This window comes from Notamacropus eugenii, chromosome 6 (genome assembly GCF_028372415.1).
Source record: "Notamacropus eugenii isolate mMacEug1 chromosome 6, mMacEug1.pri_v2, whole genome shotgun sequence".
In the NCBI taxonomy this organism is placed as follows: Eukaryota; Metazoa; Chordata; class Mammalia; order Diprotodontia; family Macropodidae; genus Notamacropus; species Notamacropus eugenii.
This window is the reverse complement of record NC_092877.1, coordinates 260,121,882-260,140,919: the sequence shown is the minus strand read 5'-3', so window position 1 is coordinate 260,140,919 and position 19,038 is coordinate 260,121,882. Positions and strand designations below refer to the sequence as shown.

Here is a 19,038-nt window from a genome sequence, read left to right as displayed (position 1 = left end):
CTGGTAGCAGTCAGTCAACAGTTAACACACATTAACTAAGTTCTTCCTATGTGCCAAGCTCTGTGCTAAGCAGTTAGGATACAAGAAAGGCAAAAACATAGTCCCTGCCCTCAGACTTCACATTTTAATACGAGATACAACATGCAGATAACTAGGCACATGTAAGATAAACATAGTGTAAATGGAATGCAGTCTCAGAGAGGAAGATATTACCAGTGGAGAAAACCTGGAAAGCTTTTCTGAAGGTGAGATTTAAGCTGAATCTTTAAAAAAGCCAAGGAAGTCAGGATGAGAGAAGGGAGAGCATTCCAAACATCAGGGACAGCCTACGTGAAAAGGCACAGTCATGGAGTGGTCAAGTTCAAAGGGCAGCACGTAAATAGCAGAGAAAGTAATTCCATCAAATGTGACAAGACTTATAATCCGTGACTTTAAAAGACCTGGAAAGTAGGTACATGAAGGTGGGAAACATTCTTGATCAACATCTATCTGCCTGGTGGGTCTCCTGGCATGGGATGAATGGGCCATTTTCATGAAGAACATGAAGTTTAATCAAAACTAGGTATCATTGAAGGGTTTGTACCAAACAGTCCAGAGGTCCTGCTTTCTTTGGTCTTTGTAATAGGAAAAAGGCCCTTCAACTTTGTAAACTCAAGGATAATACCATGTTTGAAATTTGAACCACATTAAAAAGGCAGACCAGTATATCAGGTGCTGACAACTGATAAATGAGTTGGAAGATCATTTGAAGTTACTCCAATTTACAGGAATCAGTGTGGATGATGTCACAGTACCTGGCTCCATATGCGTAGTACTGCTAGTTCTCAAAAACAGTCTTGATGTCAAAATCCTGCTACCTCAAACATATCTAAGAATAGGAAAGAGGTAAGGAGGTGTTGTCAAGAATACAACCGTTACTTCCCTTATGACACACAAGCATAATTGCCCAACCCTTCAGGGTTCTTTGGGCCATGACGTCAGGCAGCTTGTTGAACAGCCCCATACACAACCCTTCTCCAATGATGCAGACAATACCCAGTGTCCTACTGTAAATAGTTGGTTTGCTAAACCAACTGTGGTCAGCCACAATCTATACCAAAGTGCATGCCTGACAAAGGCAGAATGAGAAATCCCAGAAGTATACTGAGAACGCAACAAACACTGGCTATATTTAAGAGTTGAAGGGATTCTGAACTAAGGACCACATATAAACCTTGTGTCGATCCATCTAAGTGCCCCATAAGTAGATCTTAAGGCATCTAGTTGGATCAAGTTAAATATGCAGTTCTCTAGCCAGGCATAGAGTTGGTTATGGTAGAAGAAAGCTAGCACCTTATGAATGTGCCTGGTACACTGTGCCATGTCCTGAAAGTAAATTAAAATGTCACCTTGGTAGATCACTAATCCAGACAATCTCAGAAAACCCTCTTCATAAAGTGCTGGAATACCGAAGCCATGTTGCAAAAGCTGAATAGAATACAAACATATTCAAGGTAAGCCCTTCAGGGCAGTCATGTGCTCCCTGGCTAACCTTAGAGTTCTCTATACATGTTCCTTACATGTATATCATATCCAACACTAATTGTGTGGTAACCCATGGAAGAATGTACTGTGTGTGTGTGCATGTGTGTGTGTGTGCGTGTGTACGTGTGTATGAAAAATCCTTACTGGCACAAATTTTACTATGCTATTTAATTATGTCTTCTGCTTTGAACAAGTATGTTCTCTAACTAGCTCTGTAAAAATTATCACACTGGTGCAGAGGTGACTTTGCATGGTTGTTGACCCACAGAGTTTCTTGAAGTGGAATGATTTTCTGGAGGTCTATATACAAGAAGAGGGGCAGATGAAACACCTAAAAGGAAGCTGAAATATAAGACAAGTAGGGAGATAGTGAGAGCGCCTAGCTGCCTTTGATGCTTTGAAGTCAACAATCAATCAACAAATATTTATTAAGCACTTAACTATGTGCCAGGCACTGTGCTAAGTGCTAGGGATCTAAGAGGCAAAAGATAACCCCTGCCCTCAAGGAGTTTATAATCTAACAAGTGGGACAACAGGCCAACTCCCTCACTGCTCCCTCCACATCATGCTACAGTGCGGCTCAAGATTCGAAGGATCTGTTTGTTTAATTTCCATCTCTGACAATTACTACCTGTATGACCACGGGCAAGTCACTTAATGTCCCTGTGCCTCAGTACCCTCACCTGGAAAATGTGAGGGTTGGACCAAGTGACCTTTAGGGTCCCTGCTACAATCCTACGAACATCCCAAGGTAATAAAAGAATCAGTACAGTGGATGTAACTGTAGCATCGACATAGAACTGGGGAAAGGCAAATGTTTCACTTTAAAAAATTTTTTTAAATTAAGAGAATGGACCTTACATACCAAACACAACCCAGCTTTCCTAGAAGAATCATAAACTGTGTTATTAAGTGGATGCTTAGTGACAATATAAACAATGATTACCACAGATCATAACAGACTGACCTCATTTCCTGCTAGATTGCTACACTGGAAAATCAGAGGAATCCTATAGAAACTGTTTACACCAAAATTTTACCAAAGTTTCTCAAGCTATTGGACAATACAAAGACACTGTGGATTTGGCTCACAGGTTTTTATGTTTTCCAGGACTGTTCTAAGTGTGAGAATCTAAGGCTGATGATACAGATGCCTTCCTCCTATAACCACTCCCCAGCTGAGTCACCCTCCAAGAGTGTTTCCCTGGTGTTGGTCTGTGGGTCTCAAAGTTATTTTGCCTTACTGCTGTCCTTGGTCCTTTTCTGAAAATATCCACACTTTGTCCCCCTGGAAACTGCTTTCTCATCTCATACCATCTTTTCTGACTTGTCTGCCTAAGACAAAATTCCACCAACTAGATCTTGCTTGAGGTGTTCAGCCCCAATGGTGAAATTGCTTCAGCTGCCAAAGTGATTTTCCTGAAGTATAGGTCAGACTATTTATTACCTTGCTATTCAATAAACTCCAGGGTCTCCTACCTCCGGGATCAATTAACAAGTCCTTTATTTTGGCATTTAAAACCCTTCACAACCTGACTCCTTCCTACCTTTCCAGATCCAGCTACCTTTGCACTGTCTATACCCAATGCCTTGAATGCTCTCCTTCCTGCTACCCTGCTACCTCTTAGCTTCCCTGGCTTTCTTTTAAAACTCAGTTCATGTCCTGCTTTCTGTAGGAGACCTTCTCTGATCCTCCCTGTGCCTTCTTTGAGATTAGCTTGCTTCTATTCTGTATGTATCTTGTACGTACATAATTACAAGCACGTTGTCTCTCCCTAAAAATGTGAGCTCCTTGAGGACAGAGACCCTGTTTTTTGCCTTTCTTTGTATCCTTAAAAACTTAGCACAGTATCTGGCACATGATAAATTCTTAATAAATGCTTACTGACCAACTATTCCATGCTACCTGTTGAGAAACCTATGAATTTCAATTTCATCTAACACTATGCTTTGTGCACAAGTCATGTTCTCAATATGGTGAGTCTGAGATACCTAAAGGACAAACAAATATTTGTCAATAAGGAATAATCAAATGATGTTATCAGGACTGTTACATGCCTGCAGCAAAAGGAACTTATAGCCTTAATAGCTATAAGTATTATTGACTCTTGCTATTACTTACTTTAAGACATTTTTAATGAGAATGTGAGACCACAAATCACTTTTTAAAATGTATTTCATTTTTATAGCAATTTATGTGGAAAAACTAATTAAGAATGCTGCTCACCTCAAAACAGAAAGGTGATGGCCTAATATGTGCACAATTGAGAGACACACATTTTTGGATGTGGCCAATATGCTGCAAGGGTTTTGTATTTATTTGGGAAGGGAAGAGAAGAAAAAATGCTTGGTATTTGAAAACAATAAATGTTTAAACAAGAAAAAATAACTTTAAAAGGTCCATGTAATAATTTAACAAATATATGGGGTAATTACTTTGTGCAAGAACCTAATCACTAATAATAGCATCTTTTGTGAAATTCCTTCACTTAGATGACTAAGAAGATAGCTCTCTTCCTCCTCAAATTATCTTCCACATATTTATCTGTTCATTTTACTAGTGGAAGGACTGCTTTTAATTTGTGTCTTTGAGTCTTTACTGCCTAGCACACAGTAGGTGCTTAATAAAAATACTGGATAAACTGAATTGGATAATTCCATTCTATTCTTATATATGTTGTTGAATTTATACTCCCTCCCTACCCAAAAGCATGTTCCTATTAATGATTCACAAGAAGTGACCAGTAGATCAAAGGAAATAATGCAGGGAGAGTACTATGCAATCCTGAAAGTTCTTTATAAGAGTTAACTATTATTATTAAGTACCTTTAAAAGATATCTCATGATAATACAAACCCAATGAATGCTACCAGTTACTGAAAACAGAGGTTTTGTATTGATAATATCCCTCTAAATCTGTATTATTCCTAGAAAAGTACAAAAGAGATGTCTAGCACCTTGTGCACAAATGCAGAAAACTGACAGAAAAAAATGATATTTTAAACAGTTAATTAAGTTATTTCAAACACAGTACAGAAACTCAAATACCAAGTGTTTTCTTTGTCACTCTCAGGTTCAGTCCTAAGTCCAAGTTCATATTTACAATAAATTACATGACATATTTTTCAAAGCCAAGCCTACTCTGGTAACGGTTGTCCCTTGTGAAGGATCCAACCTGGCAGTTCGAGAAAAAGGCTTTGGAACATTCTGCTATCCATCTGCCTGAGACGCAGAATGAAAATGGTGCCTTCTACTTGTCAAAACGTACCAAATGGCATAAGAATGGTAATCTGCTTGTCTTTATCCTACTTTTCCCAATGAAGCAACGAGCGGGCAAAAAATAACGCTTAAGTTACCTTTAATCAATGTGATGCATCATCCATTTGGCTATCACTGAATCTTTTTTATTGGAATAGTCAAAAACATCAGGTTTTACATTTAAACCACTGTTCTTATGCTTAAGCAAGTTTTAAGACTTCTCCCACCATTGTTCCAATTCCATCAAAGATCTCATGCAGAGGGGCCTTGCACATGAAAGCACAAGTGGTGATGATTTTGTTGGTAGAATCTACATGGGATTCACCCACATCCTTACAAACATGTTTGCATCCAAGTTCTTGTATAGCAGTGGCCGTTTCAGCATCAGGAAACCTATGGAAAGAAAGAGCTAGGATTGAAAGATGGGACTTTTCTAAGGCACACGGTGTATGGCAGCAGGGAAGGTATGGTTAATTCACACTGGCCCTCATTCATGAGCTGCAGCATTTAAGACCAAAGCCAGCAGGTGTCTCTCTAAAGACAACACTCCTTCCCATACTGGAAAGAAAATGTTTCACAATCTGATGCTGAAAATTAAGCATCCATTAACATGACAGAAAGAACTAAACATATCAAATCCAATGACAAAGGATTATGGAAAGAATTATTTGGTCCACATAACTAAGTGACAAAATATAACCAAATAGAATGAAAACATTTCTGTTGTAGTGAGCTGTGATGGGAAGTGGGAGGGCATGGAGGGAAAGAAAGAATATTGGACCTCTGATATGACGCAAAGCGACTGTGCTTACACTTCACAACAATTCAATTCAACTGAACAAGCATTTATTAGTGCCTTCCATGTTCCAGGCAATGTTCTACCTAGCAATCAAAGACAAAGGGGAACCTCTGTAGGACCTCAAGAAGTTTGGGTCCTACGAGAAGGACACAGCAAGAACGCTGATGAGTAAAGTCAATATCTACACAAAGTAACTTCTGGGGAGGGACTAACACCTGGAAGAATCAGTAAAAATCCTTGTAGGAGCAGCACTGAGTTTAGAAGAGAGACGCTGGTCCCAAGAGAAGTGGAGGTAAGGAGAGAGGGCATTTCCAAGGATGTGGGATAACCTAGGCAAAAGCACAGAGGTATAAAATGGGATGGCATGTATGCTGAGTATTAGGCATTCCAGTGTGACTGGAACATAGTATGAAGGGGGAGTAATGTGCTATCATTCTGAAAAGATAGGCTGCCAGATTTGAAGGGTTTTAAATGCCAAGCTGAAGAGTCTGTATTTTTTACTAGAGGTAATAGGAAGTCATGGAAACTTCTTGACTGGTCAGACCTGTGCTTGAGGAATTTCAGCTTGGCAGATAGATGGAAGATGGATTGGATGGAGAAAAGACTGGATACACGAAGATGAATTAAGAGGCTGTTTCAAGAATTCAGGCAAGAGATGATGAGAGTTTGAAGCTGGGGGTTGTGGAGTGGTGGGGGAGGGGAGGAGGTGGATAATAAGAGAGGCACTGTAAAGACTGAATGGTTTAAACTTGGTAACAGATTTAATATGGTGAATAAGTGAGAATGAGAAGTCCTTTGATTCCTAGGTTGGTTGACTAAAAGAATAGTGATACTCAAAACAAAAAGGGAGAAGGTAATAAGATGGAAGGAGTTACAGGAAAGGACAAGTTGTATTTTCAATATGTTGAGTCTGAGATACCTAAAGGACAAACAAATATGTGTCAAGCACCAATTACCCACACAATATTGCCCTAAGCAGGAGATACAATGACAATCCCTGCCTTCAAGAAGCTTATATTGTAATGGCTTGCTACCACATTTATACAGATAAGTACATAAAAAGTAATTTCAAGAAGCCAAAGATACTTACAATTGGGGGAAGCAAGAGAGGCTTCCTGTAGGAGGTGGCATGTGCGCTGTGCCTCATTCCATATTATCACACACGTGAAATGGTGCAGTCATGAAAAGCACTCTGGCAATGTAACAAAAGGTCCACCCTTATATTCATTTGGGAAAGAGAAAGCAGAAAGCATGATTCCATGCTTACCCACAAGTAAACTTTTACTCATTTTTCTTACCTTCCATCCACATTTTTATCATGGCCAACTGTAACTTCACAACCTGGGAAGACTTTGGCTGCCAGCACAGGAGATATGCAGCACAACCCTATGGGCTTCTTAGCACTATGGAAGGCCTGTAGAGTAGCTTTGACAATATTATTGACGGTACAGTCCTTTCCATCCACGGCCCAGGAGCAGAGGTTCTTGGCTACACCAAATCCACCTTCAGACATAAAGAGAAGTACCAGGATTATTTAAAGCAACTAAGAATAATGATCTAGAAAATATTCTACAATACTAAGTATGTGGAACTGGGAGGCCATTATACCACATTAATAGTAGTGAAACTGATGTGGAATTAAGTTTGGTAAAAATAAAAATCTGGGGGAAAAAAAGGAAACATAGCTAACCTGAAATTTTTAATGCTGGGAAAAGAGAAAATCAGTATAAAAACATACTAAATTACAGTAACCAGATGACACATATAAACACAAAGACCATCACTCTGCCCAAAGGGAACCGGCCCAGTGATAGAACAAAACAAAAAAAAAAGAGGGGTGTTAACTATATGATCAAGCTTCAGTAACAAAAAAAACCAACCCAGGCACAAGAAAACAAAAAACTGATTTTACAGGTAAGAATCCTGGTACATAAAGCTAGATGATAATAGCTGGTAAAATTAACTTTATTTTATCCTTTACCTGTAATACAAGTTCCAAATAGGAAGCTAGGAGTCTTTTATAAATACAAAGAGTTTTTTTTGTAAAATGCACTCATTTTACTTTGGAACTTAACAAACAAGAAAAATAGGCATCTCCATATACACAGTAAAATAGGAAAAAAAAGGATTATACATCAAACTGCTGATCTCTATTATATATAGATTGCTTTCCTCTTTAAATATATAATCAATTCTACCTGCAGCTTTCAAAACTAGTGTGCTTCTCTGGGCTTCTTTCTAGACTTTGGTAACTGTTACTTTTCTTTTTACTAATTAAATTTCATCTTTTCAAATAACCAAAATCTATCTTTTCTCTCTCTCCAAACTTCCCACAACCAAAAATAGAGAAAAATGAAGACTTGTATCACGTATGTATAGTCAAGAAAAATAAATTCCTACAAGGGCCATGGGTGTGTGTATTTGCATACATGCATGTGTGTTTGTGTAGAAGTGCACACGTTCAAATCAACACTACCAATCCATCACCTCTCAGTCAGGTGGGAAGTTTGCATACAGTAAACACTTAATAAATGATTTTTCATTCATTCATGTATCATGAGCTTTATTAATTCAGTGATCAGCTTGGATCAGTGTTCTGAAATCTTTCAAAGGTGTTTGTTTTTACATTATTATTGTCATTGTATAAATTGTTCAAGTTCAGCTCACTGCCCTCTATATCAATTCCTGTAAGTCCCACTAGGTTTCTCCAAAATCTCCCCCTTCATTTCCCAGAGCACAAAAGAATTTCATCACATAGATATACTGTAACAAGGACCCAACCCCCAGTCCACTACTGGCTTGTTTTCCATTTAACAGGATCTATCAGAATTTGCACTTTGGTGGCACCTCCATAAAGTGAGGGGACTGCAGAGGCACAAAATAAAAAGGACAAATCAAAAAAAGCTGAATAAATCAAATTTATCAAAAATAGAACCTCTCTTTTCAGAAAAAATAAAAGTTTAGCCTATTTAAGTAATTACGGTCATTTAAAAATTGTTCTCTGAAGATCAAAATACCCAAAAATATTAGAATACCAAATCAGCCTCAGTCCTCAAGAGCAATCACAATAGCAAGTTATGATGTAACAATTCTGGTTGCTACAACTGATCAGAATGACCTACTTAGTAGCCGTTTGTCCGTTATCGTGTGGATAATCCTGCCACATCACCTGCAGCCTAGAGAACAGATCTACTGTAGACTGCCTACATCAGGGATACCACACTGTGGTTTTGAAGGAGTGTTATAAATTTTCTAAATGGTCTCTCAAAATAATTAATGTTACTGATTGCAGCAGCTGGAAGGGCTGCTGGGACCACTCAGCCACAGCTGCCACCACTGGGACCCCAGCAGAGGAGTAGCTCTGCAAAGCTGCGCAGCGCCGATAGGGCAAGACAGGACCCAACCAGGAGCGGAGCCCCGGGCCCCACCGAGAGCCAAGCCCTGGGCCCCACTAGGAGCCGCGCCCTGGGCCCCACCGGGAGCGGTGCCTTGGGTTCCACCGGCAGTCCAGCCCTGGGCCCCACCGGGAGCGGCGCCTTGGGCCCCACGGGCAGCCGAGCCCTGGGTCCCACGGGGAGCCGCACCCTGGGCCCCACTGGGAGCGGTGCCCTGGGTTCCACCAGCAGTCCAGCCCTGGGCCCCACCGGGAGTGGCGCCTTGGGCCCCACGGGCAGCCGAGCCCTGGGTCCCACGGGGAGCGGAAGCCTGGGCCCCACGGGGAGCCACACCCTGGGCCCCACTGGGAGCGGTGCCCTGGGTTCCACCGGCAGTCCAGCTCTGGGCCCCACCGGGAGCGGCGCCTTGGGCCCCACGGGCAGCCGAGCCCTGGGTCCCACTGGGAGCTGCACCCTGGGCCCCACTGGGAGCGGTGCCCTGGGTTCCACCGGCAGTCCAGCTCTGGGCCCCACCGGCAGTCCAGCCCTGGGCCCCACCGGGAGCGGTGCCCTGGGTTCCACCGGCAGTCCAGCCCTGGGCCCCACCGGCAGTCCAGCCCTGGGCCCCACCGGGAGCGGTGCCCTGGGTTCCACCGGCAGTCCAGCCCTGGGCCCCACCGGGAGCGGTGGCTTGGGCCCCACAGGGAGCGGTGCCCTGGGTTCCACCAGCAGTCCAGCCCTGGGCCCCACCGGGAGCGGCGCCTTGGGCCCCACGGGCAGCCAAGCCCTGGGTCCCACGGGGAGCGGAAGCCTGGGCCCCACGGGGAGCCGCACCCTGGGCCCCACTGGGAGCGGTGCCCTGGGTTCCACCGGCAGTCCAGCCCTGGGCCCCACCGGCAGTCCAGCCCTGGGCCCCACAGGCAGCCGAGCCCTGGGTCCCACGGGGAGCGGAAGCCTGGGCCCCACGGGGAGCTGCACCCTGGGCCCCACTGGGAGCGGTGCCCTGGGTTCCACCGGCAGTCCAGCTCTGGGCCCCACCGGGAGCGGCGCCTTGGGCCCCACGGGCAGCCGAGCCCTGGGTCCCACGGGGAGCGGAAGCCTGGGCCCCACGGGGAGCCGCACCCTGGGCCCCACTGGGAGCGGTACCCTGGGTTCCACCGGCAGTCCAGCCCTGGGCCCCACCGGGAGCGGTGGCTTGGGCCCCACAGGGAGCGGTGGCCTGGGCTCCACGGGCAGCCGAGCCCTGGGCCGCGCTGGCCGCCGTCGCCGACCGGCCACCAGCCCGATGTTGTTCTCGCTGCGGGAGCTGGTACAGTTGCTGGGCTTCACCACCTTTGAGATCTTCATTCACTTGCTGGCTCTGCTCATGTTCTCCGTGCTCCTGGCGCTGCGTGTGGATGAGCTGGCCCCGGGCCTGTCGTGGTGGAACGTGTTCATGCCCTTCTTCGCAGCGGATGGGCTCAGCGCCTACTTCAGCACCATCGTGTCCTTGCGCCTCTTCCACGCCGGGAAGAAGCGGGTGGCTGTGCTCCGCCTCTTCTGGACCCTCACTATTCTTGGCCTCAAGTTTGTTTCTGAGATGCTGCTATGCCAGAAGCTGGTGGAGCAGATGAAGGAGCTCTGGTTTGGCCTTATCATGTCCCCAGTCTTCATTCTTCTGCACCTGCTCATGATCCGGGCTTGTGGTGTCAGTTAGCCCTGCTGGGAGGAGAGGGAGAAAGAAAAGACAGCTCTCGGAAACCTAGCTCTCCCTAGCCAGCATTGGGACAGATGGAAGAAACCACGAGGAATCAGTCCCATTTGCTTATGAGGTCCTCAGCTTTTCTTCATGCTTTTCAGCCTAATTACAGGCCGAAGGGCAGATGTGTGGAAAAAACACTGATCACTAAATAAAGGTATTCTTTTTTTCTTTAAAAAAGATAATTTTATAATTTAAAAAATGTATGCCAAACTACACTGCCACAAGGAGTAATGAAATCAAATTACTGTTTTTCTAAATTCAAACCAATACACTCTAAAAAGCATTTACAAGTTCATTATGTGTAAGGCACTGGGATACAAAGACAAAATAAAAAATAGCAAAAAGCTTCCATTCTTTAAACAGGATACAACAGATAAAGAGGTAAGGAATCAAAATTTTAGACAGAAGAGAACATTTACAACCAGAGAAATCAGGAAAAGTTTCTTTTTCATAGGTGAGTCCTTAAAAAATATTTTAAGGATTTTAAGAGGGAGAAGAGGTAATGTATCTCTGGCACATGATATAGTCTCTGCTAAGTTTGTTGTTCGTCATGTCTTGCTCTTCATGATCCTGCGGACCGTATCATGCCGATACTGGCCTTTGGATTTTCTTAGTAAAGATTCTGGAGTTGTTTGCTATTTTGTTCTTTGGTGGATTAAGGCAAACAGAGATTAAACAACTTGCCCAAAATCACATAACTACTAAGTGTCTGAGGTCCAAATCTGAACTCAGCTCTTCCTAACTCCAGGCCCAGCACTATCCACTGAGTCACCTAGCTGTCTAACTGGCTAGAAAGTTGTTATGCTGTTGTTGTGTTTGTCTTTCGTTCTCGAAGAGGCCCATGACATCAAGATGATGACAAGAGTTGCAGTTGACTTTGATTCGAGTGAGGGAGGGCTGTGCAAGGTCACCAAGCTCACTTTCTTCTCCAGAGCCATCTGGGTAGAGTATACGAAGAAAGCAATGTCAAATAATCTAAAACCAGATTGTGAAGGGCTTCACAAGTTGAAGAGTCTGTATTTTATCCTAAGGCAACAGGGACCCACTGAAAACTGAAGGACATGACTGGATACAGTAATTTTGACAGCTTTATGGAAAAGGGATTGGAGGCAGAAGCCATGAAAAGCAAGGAGACCAATTCGCAGGCTACTGCAATAATCCAAACCCTCAAAATAAAAACCAAATTGTATAAGGTAGAGCAAGTCAATCTCATTAAGACTATACTTTTTAAATAGTATCAAGGAATCACTAAAACAAGCTGAATGTTTTACTTTGTGAAGTAGCTTCACAGATTTTTAATCCTGAAAGTGAAAGGGCCCATGGGAGAGGAGAAACAAGTTCACTGGATTTAGAGGCAGTGATCCTAGCTTTGGCTCCAGGCTCAGCTATTCACTTACCTGGGTGACCTTCTTCAAGCCTTTCAGTCTTTTGAAGCCCAGCATGAAAGAATCACAGGCCTAGAGCTGGAAGATACTTCATGGCTTCTTTAGTTACTAGTGTTCTCATTAGTAAAACTAGGAAGTTGCTTTAGATGACTGTACAGGTGCCATCAAATCCTTAGTTCTATTAGCATATGATTTTAGGATCCATAAATCCAACCTCCATTTAATGAATGAGAACACTGAAGCCGCTTCACAGACTTAGTCTGCATACTAATGCTTGAGCCAATTTTAAAATTCGTATTTCCTCATTCCTGAATTGGTTTTACCAATATACCAGAACTGCTAGTAAGTATGCTTTTCCCACTAAACAAAATACATTAAAACAGATGGAATAAGCGGTGTTAGGCCAACTCACCAGGAAAGATAACAGCATCGAACTCACTGACTTTGAGGTCCACCAGATCTTGAATATTACCTCGTGCAATCCTGGCACTTTCCACTAACACATTTCTCTTTTCTTCTGTTGGGTTGCCAGACAAATGATTAACTACATGCATCTGTTCCATGTTGGGAGCAAATATCTTTACCTTCAAAAACAGAAATAAAAAAGAAATGGTAGTGTTGCATCACTATTTTTAAAAAATCTTATATATCTGAAAATAGAAATCCAAGTCAAAAACACCACCCTACAACTGTGTGGGCCCTCAGAATTAATCTACACCAAGCGTAACCAGGCACATTGAGAATCCAGAGAAACTGCAAGGGTCTCCTGGAGAAGATACTCAACAAATAAGCCCTATTCCAATGGGAAATCGTCCAACAAGAAACTGAAAAAGAAGTAAGTTTTAATACATATGCATTAATAAAAATAAATGAAAATTACATTAGAAAAATGTTAGTGGTACTCTTCATAGTGCTATTAATAGTGAAGATGAATCTAACTTAAAATTTTAGTATTCCATTCTGTCTTCAATATGGGCATGGTTTTACAATTTGAAGGAGTCTAAAAACACATTGGAGTGCTCTTATATGCACCAAAAGTAGAGTCACTCTCTTGAGTTTATAGTTATGGAGTGCTTCCTGTATTTTGTTCCAAAACAAGAGTCTAAATGGATTATTATTTTTTTAAAAGAGCAAATAGAAGGCTCACAGTAAAAAAAAATCATCATCAATCTTTCATTTTATTAATTTATAAATCACACAATTTCCATCAAACTTTGGCTTACTAATTCCTAGAAAATAGGGAACTTGTAGAGATTACATATATTCAGTAGTCTGTTAATAAAATATGAGATTGTAGTTAAGTATACTACTAAGTATTTGGTTTAAATGTCATCTTTATTCAATTTTTTTTTATTTAACAAAAGCAAATTCATCTCTGTCTCTGGTGTACATAAGCAAAACTCTAACATTTGTGTTTATGCATTTTCTTCACACACACACTTTTTGGCACAAAGTTTAAAAATTTTACAAGGAAAGGCAAAAATCAAAACAAAACACCCAGACCTAAAATGGATTTCTGTTACTTTACAATGATTCTGCACACATCTTTGCTCTTAAAAGATTTATTTCCATTATTATTAATATTTATTTTGTTGAGGAGTTCCAAAAACTATTTGAAGACTTCACAACTTATATTCGTGAAGCATTTATCCTTTGCCAAAGTATGGGTAGGACCTGGGACAAGTCACTTACCTGTTGAGGCCTCATTTCAAATGAGTAGTAAGACTAAGTTATCTCTAAGGTCCCTAACAACGCTTTTAAAAAATCTATGACTGTGTAAAATGCCCCTTCTACTAGACTTTTGAAAAGGTAAGTCTAGGCTGTGTTATCTCCTGCCTAGTCACAAACCACTTAGAAACCCACAATCCAAAGTAGCAAAACACAATGTTTCAAGGACAGAACCAAGTACATAATTAAAATAGAAACAAAGTAATCTTCGACAAAGCTTGGACACCATCAGGAGGAGGTGTCGGGTTTCGGAGGGTAAACGACCGAAAACACGAAAGGTGGGCGGGGAAAATGTGCGGACCATGCGGGGCAGTTTCTTAAAGTGGTCGCTCGGCAATGCAGTCCACTTCTAGCCTTGGCCTTGAGTATGTCTGCTTCCTTTGGGGAAATCTCCACTTGCACTGCATTCATTTAAAAAGCGGGTGACGGCCCGAGAGCAGAACGCTGAGCAAGGGCCAATTTTAAAATGCTATCGCTAGCAGATAAACAAAGAAAGTAAGAGAAATGGAGGATGTTAGGCCTGGTAAATTCGTCCTGCCTTTTCTGACTGCAGCCCGGGCCGACATTAATAACGCTAGCCATGATTAGCGCTCTCCAGTAAGACCCCGATTCCCTTCCCTTCCCTTCCCTTTTCCCTTCCCTTTTCCCTTCCCCGGCCCCGGCCCCGGCCCGGCCCCGGCTGCGGCAGTAGCTGCAGGGTGGTGGGCGCTCTCTAGGTCAAGGCGACCCAGGCCGCGCTCTCTGACCGTCCCTCTCTCCCTTCTTCCTTCCCCGGATCCCCGCCAGACCCAGACCTCCGCCCCGGCGCGGCTGAGATGAACCAATACGGCCGAGGCTTCGTGCAGTTCGCTGCCATCGAACACGCCGCAGCCAGCCAGGACCAGGGCCACCCTCCGCGGGGCCATGATGCCTGCAATGCAGTCACCTCGGTGGCGGACTTGCGGGCCTGCGGCTGTCGGCAGGGCTCGGCAGCGCCCCAGCGCGGCCGGACAGGGTGGCCTCCCTCCCTCCCCGGGGCCGGACCGCGGCCCCTGGGGGCCACCGAGGGAAAGGCGAGGAGAGTTCTAAAGTCTATGTGCGCGGGTGCTGGTGACAATCTGCGAGGATACAAAGAAAGGCAAAAAGGAGTTTCCAGTCTAATGGAGGAGTGAGAAGGAAAAGGAGGGCCACACGCAAGCTTTGTACAAACAAGAGACCTACCGCCTAAATTGGAGATAATCAGCTGATGCTGTAAAATTAGGAGAGCTTGGGAAAGGCTTCCAGGAGAAGGTGCGATTTTTAGCTCACTCTTGAAAGAAGACAGGGAAGCCAGGAGGCATAGATCAGGAAGGAAAACATTCCAGAACTTAAGAAAAGTCAGGAAAAAACGCACATTGGAAGATGGAGTACTTTGTTGGAGGAACAGAGTTTGTTTGGGGTGGGAATAAGATGTAAGAATACTGGAAAGGGGAGAGGAGGACCAGGATTTGAAACCAAACAGAGTATTTTATATTTGATCCGGAGGATTTATTGTATGAGGAGAGGATGGAGTGGGGTGGGCAGACATGCACTTTAGGAAGGCTGTATCACTTTGGTACCTGGGTGGAAGGACTGAACTGGAGAGAAGAGAAAATTGAAGACCAGAGACCAATCTGAAGGCTATTGTAGCCTTCCAGTCAGGATCTGAGAGTCGCACCAGGATGCTTTTAGTGTCAGAAGAGAGAAGGAAATAAATACACAGATGTATGCATATTTGTATATATGTATTTGTGTGTATACTTAAATACATATAAATATGAGTGGTAATGGAAAGATAAAATAGAGAGGACTTGGCAACAGATTGGGTATGATGAGTGAGAGAGAATGAGCTGTCAGAGAAGCTATAACGCAGATGGAACTAACCTTACCTGTCTTTGAAATGGCTATATAGTAGTGTCCCATTGGGTTTTTGTGAATTTTAAAACCAGGCTTTGGTATAAAGGATCTGTGTGTGACCTTAAACAATCACTTAGCCTCTCTGAGCCTTAGTTTCCTTATCTGTAAAAAATAGGGTAGACTAGGTGTTCTTCCAGCTCTAATCCTAAAATCTATCAGACTATGGCACTCTTCTTTGGAAAAGTAAATCTATAACTAGAGAGTTGTGAATAGTGTAGTCCAGAAATGTGAAATAAACTGGCAACACCAAGTGGATGAGATGTAGAAAAAGGGACCTTTGAGATAGAAAAGTTCTTTCAACAACAGGTGAGTTTTGGTGGTTGTGAAAAGTACCAGTCCTGGGTAAGAAGTATATGCCTTCTTGGTCAGAATATATGCTACCAGCACCAGAATCACATAACACAATTGGGATGGGAATAGTTTAATAAAGAAAAAAGTCTAGTGTTATGATCATTTAGGGAAAAAGAAAATTGATCATTGGATTTTAAGGCCTGAATTCAAACCCCAGTTCTGCAGCTTGTAAAAAGAAAAAAAAAGTCCTTTGAAAAGGTCCCTTGACCTTTCTGGGCTTTGATTCAATTTGATAGAAATTAATTAAGAAATTTATATGCAGGACATGGTGTAGTAAAGAGCTGAACTTGAGGCCAAAAAGATCTGAGTTCAGATATGACCCTTGATACATACTGACTGTGACCCTGGCTAATTCGCTTAACCTCTCAGTGCTAAGTAACTCTAAAACTATAAATTGCCAAGATGGAATCGGTGCTGTCCTCTATGAGTAGTAAGTGGAACTTTCCTAAGCCAGGGTTTCCCATATCAATGAAATTGTAGACATGTTCGTTTTCACCATCCTTATATTCCGAGTACTGGAGTCATCTGTCAAAATAAAGAGTGTACATAACCTATAATACCCTACTAGTTCTAACAGTTTGCGCTTCTGATCCTGTAGCATGGTAGGGCTTACAAACTTTCTCTGAAAGGTTCTTGGCTCCAAGCACATATCTCATGGCATTGGGTATAATAACAAACATGAAGTCATATCCACAAGCTACTAAAACTCCCATAAAGTGATATGTAAGATTTTGAACAGTCGTGTAGCAATATTATAGAAGAAACACAGAACTTCTCACTGGTATAGCACTTCTCATTTAATGTCTCTGAATGGAATTGGGGCTGTCCTGGAAATCCTACATTCAGATGCAAGTGGACCTGTCATCAAGCCTGCCAAAGACTGATTCTCTTTTGAGTCCAAGAGTCATGCCAGTTTGGAGTGCATACAACTGGGTTTGGGTATATTCAGTGGTGTATTGGATCCTGTTAAGGGGTTCCCTGAACTTGTCTTTCTGAGTTGCCATGTTTTCCAGAAACGCTGGACTCATACATTGCAGAAAGTCCTGAATGTGTCAAGGATGAAACCCTCTCCTCCAAGCCCCAGCTGAAATAATTTATCGTTTGCATCCCAAACTGGACTCCCTGTGTGTCTTTGGGAGTCAAGACAGGCGCCAGTCAGTCTGTACTAGACTGGGAAATTGCTTGTGCCACTGAGACCTTTGTAAATAAGCAGACCATCCCTTCTTCATAGGCTAGCAGTTCCCAAGAGGAAAAGAATTAGGCTTTTACTGTTGCCTTGCTCCTTCCTTTCAGGAGGCATTTTGTCCTTTTCCCATCTTCTGGTATCTCTTACTTCCTTTGTCCTGCTACCGTAAAAATGCAAACTTATGTATGGATTGTGAACTCTCTGGATTCCACATGCATGTTCATATCTCTTGTAATAAACCTTGTTTTTACATAAGTTTCATGAAGTTGTGATTGCCTGTGGACAAGTCAGAATGTATTAGTTCAGGAGAGTCAGTTGTTAAATCTTCAGTGTGAGTCTTTATACCCTGGAAATGTAAATACCTCAAACCAGGGCCTGATCTATTGTTTTGTGGATTGTCTAGACTGCAGAAAATGGTGGAAAAAAATGTCAGTAATGTAGATTAAGCTTAAAAGCACGTCTTGTGTATATTGGAGCTGGTTATTAAACATTTGCCAGGATACCCCTGGGTATATTCATCTTCTAGCAGCTGCTAACAAGGTAAGTTCTAAGTAGGTCTAGTTAATTCTGAATAGCACCAAAGTTTATATTGTTCAGGCATGCCTAATAGAGTTATAGATCCACTGCATGTCCAAATTCTGGTTTTCACAACAGTACCCTTGCCTACTGGTTGAAGAGTTCTGTAACTTAGAAGATATTGAATTTATAGCTAACAAAAAAGTAATTTTCAAGGATCCAATATTGGTTGAACTCATGGAAGGTCTGAAGGTCCTTTAGGTTTTAATTGTGTGTATATATGCAATATTTATATATAATACATATTTATTAAGTATATATTACACATGTATATGTGCATATATGTATGTTTCCCTGTGGTCTTGCAAATCTATTCAAGAAGACTTTAGGGTGAAAATGAAGCAGAATGTGTAGGAGTGGTCAGGGATGGAATAAAAAAATCCTCACATTTCTGACAAGTTAGGTACAGCACAGTAGGTAATATTAAGGAAAAAATCAACAACAAAACCTATGGTCTAAGATAGCTTTATACTTCTAAAGCAAGGGGATAAATTCAACTTCATAAATATCACTGAAACTTGATGGAATGTGAATTATGACTGAAATATGGCAATGAAAGGTGTCACTCTAAAAGAACAAAATGAATTTTTAAAAAGAGATGGTGAAATAGCATTGTATAATGTTAGAAACACACTTGACGCTAAAAAGGTATCGGAAAATGTATTGCAGTATAGTTCAGAGGAATTGAACTCTTTGGCCAAAGCAGAACCCAACTCCCTTTTCAGGAGGAGGGAGTGTTGGATACAGAAGCAAGATTGGCTTTACACTGTTAATTCAGGACAGATCCTCCCATCAGGACTGATCCGTTCTCCATTAGGTCACCATCTTCTCTACATGACCACTATGTAGCCACTCTTGGTGTGATCCCTCTCCCAAACATGCTTCAACATAGGACCCATGATCAGAAAAAGGAGGAATAATTTTATGTGGGGTGTGTCTGCTTATATGCATGAGGTATATTAAGCAAGCGCAGTGAAGAAAAGCTTTCTCCTGGTTATTCTAGGTCATTTTCCCTGACTAGTTTAAGCTAGTTTTAGATTTGGTCCCCTTTATCAAGAACTTTATAATTTTCTGAAGGCCACTGTCTGTCTCCTGATTGGTTGAGTCCACCTCCAGTCTGCTAGCTTTCTTATTACCTGACTTATTCTCAGTGACTTCATCAACTAGTAACTCTGTGGAAACTTAACTTTTCCCTGTCTCTC

At 42.4% G+C, this 19,038-nt stretch overlaps 2 protein-coding genes across 4 annotated transcripts in view; one reads left to right on the top strand and one right to left on the bottom strand.

Moving 5' to 3' along the window:
- Nucleotides 1–4,906: 4,906 nt before the first annotated feature.
- The window catches only part of FBXL3 (F-box and leucine rich repeat protein 3), a 67,667-nt gene continuing 53,535 nt past the window's right edge, over nt 4,907–19,038 (bottom strand). The window contains exons 4-7 of one of the 3 annotated variants that reach the window (XR_011969954.1): nt 12,494–12,665; nt 6,880–7,084; nt 6,672–6,773; nt 4,907–5,175 (exon numbers count right to left, since the gene is read on the bottom strand). Coding sequence is in view for 2 of the 3 variants with exons in the window: in XM_072622208.1 (XP_072478309.1) it covers nt 4,983–5,175; nt 6,880–7,084; nt 12,494–12,665; nt 14,604–14,714 (681 nt within the window). In the remaining variant the exon portion in view is untranslated. Of the gene's footprint in view, nt 5,176–6,671; nt 6,774–6,879; nt 7,085–12,493; nt 12,666–14,603; nt 14,914–19,038 lie in introns of those variants that run through there. The other 2 variants (XM_072622208.1, XM_072622207.1) reach the window with 2 other exon arrangements.
- LOC140512836 (uncharacterized) lies at nt 8,685–12,129 on the top strand. The gene has a single exon (XM_072622200.1). The coding sequence runs from the start codon at nt 8,858–8,860 to the stop codon at nt 10,649–10,651; it is 1,794 nt and encodes a 597-aa protein (XP_072478301.1). The 5' UTR covers nt 8,685–8,857; the 3' UTR covers nt 10,652–12,129.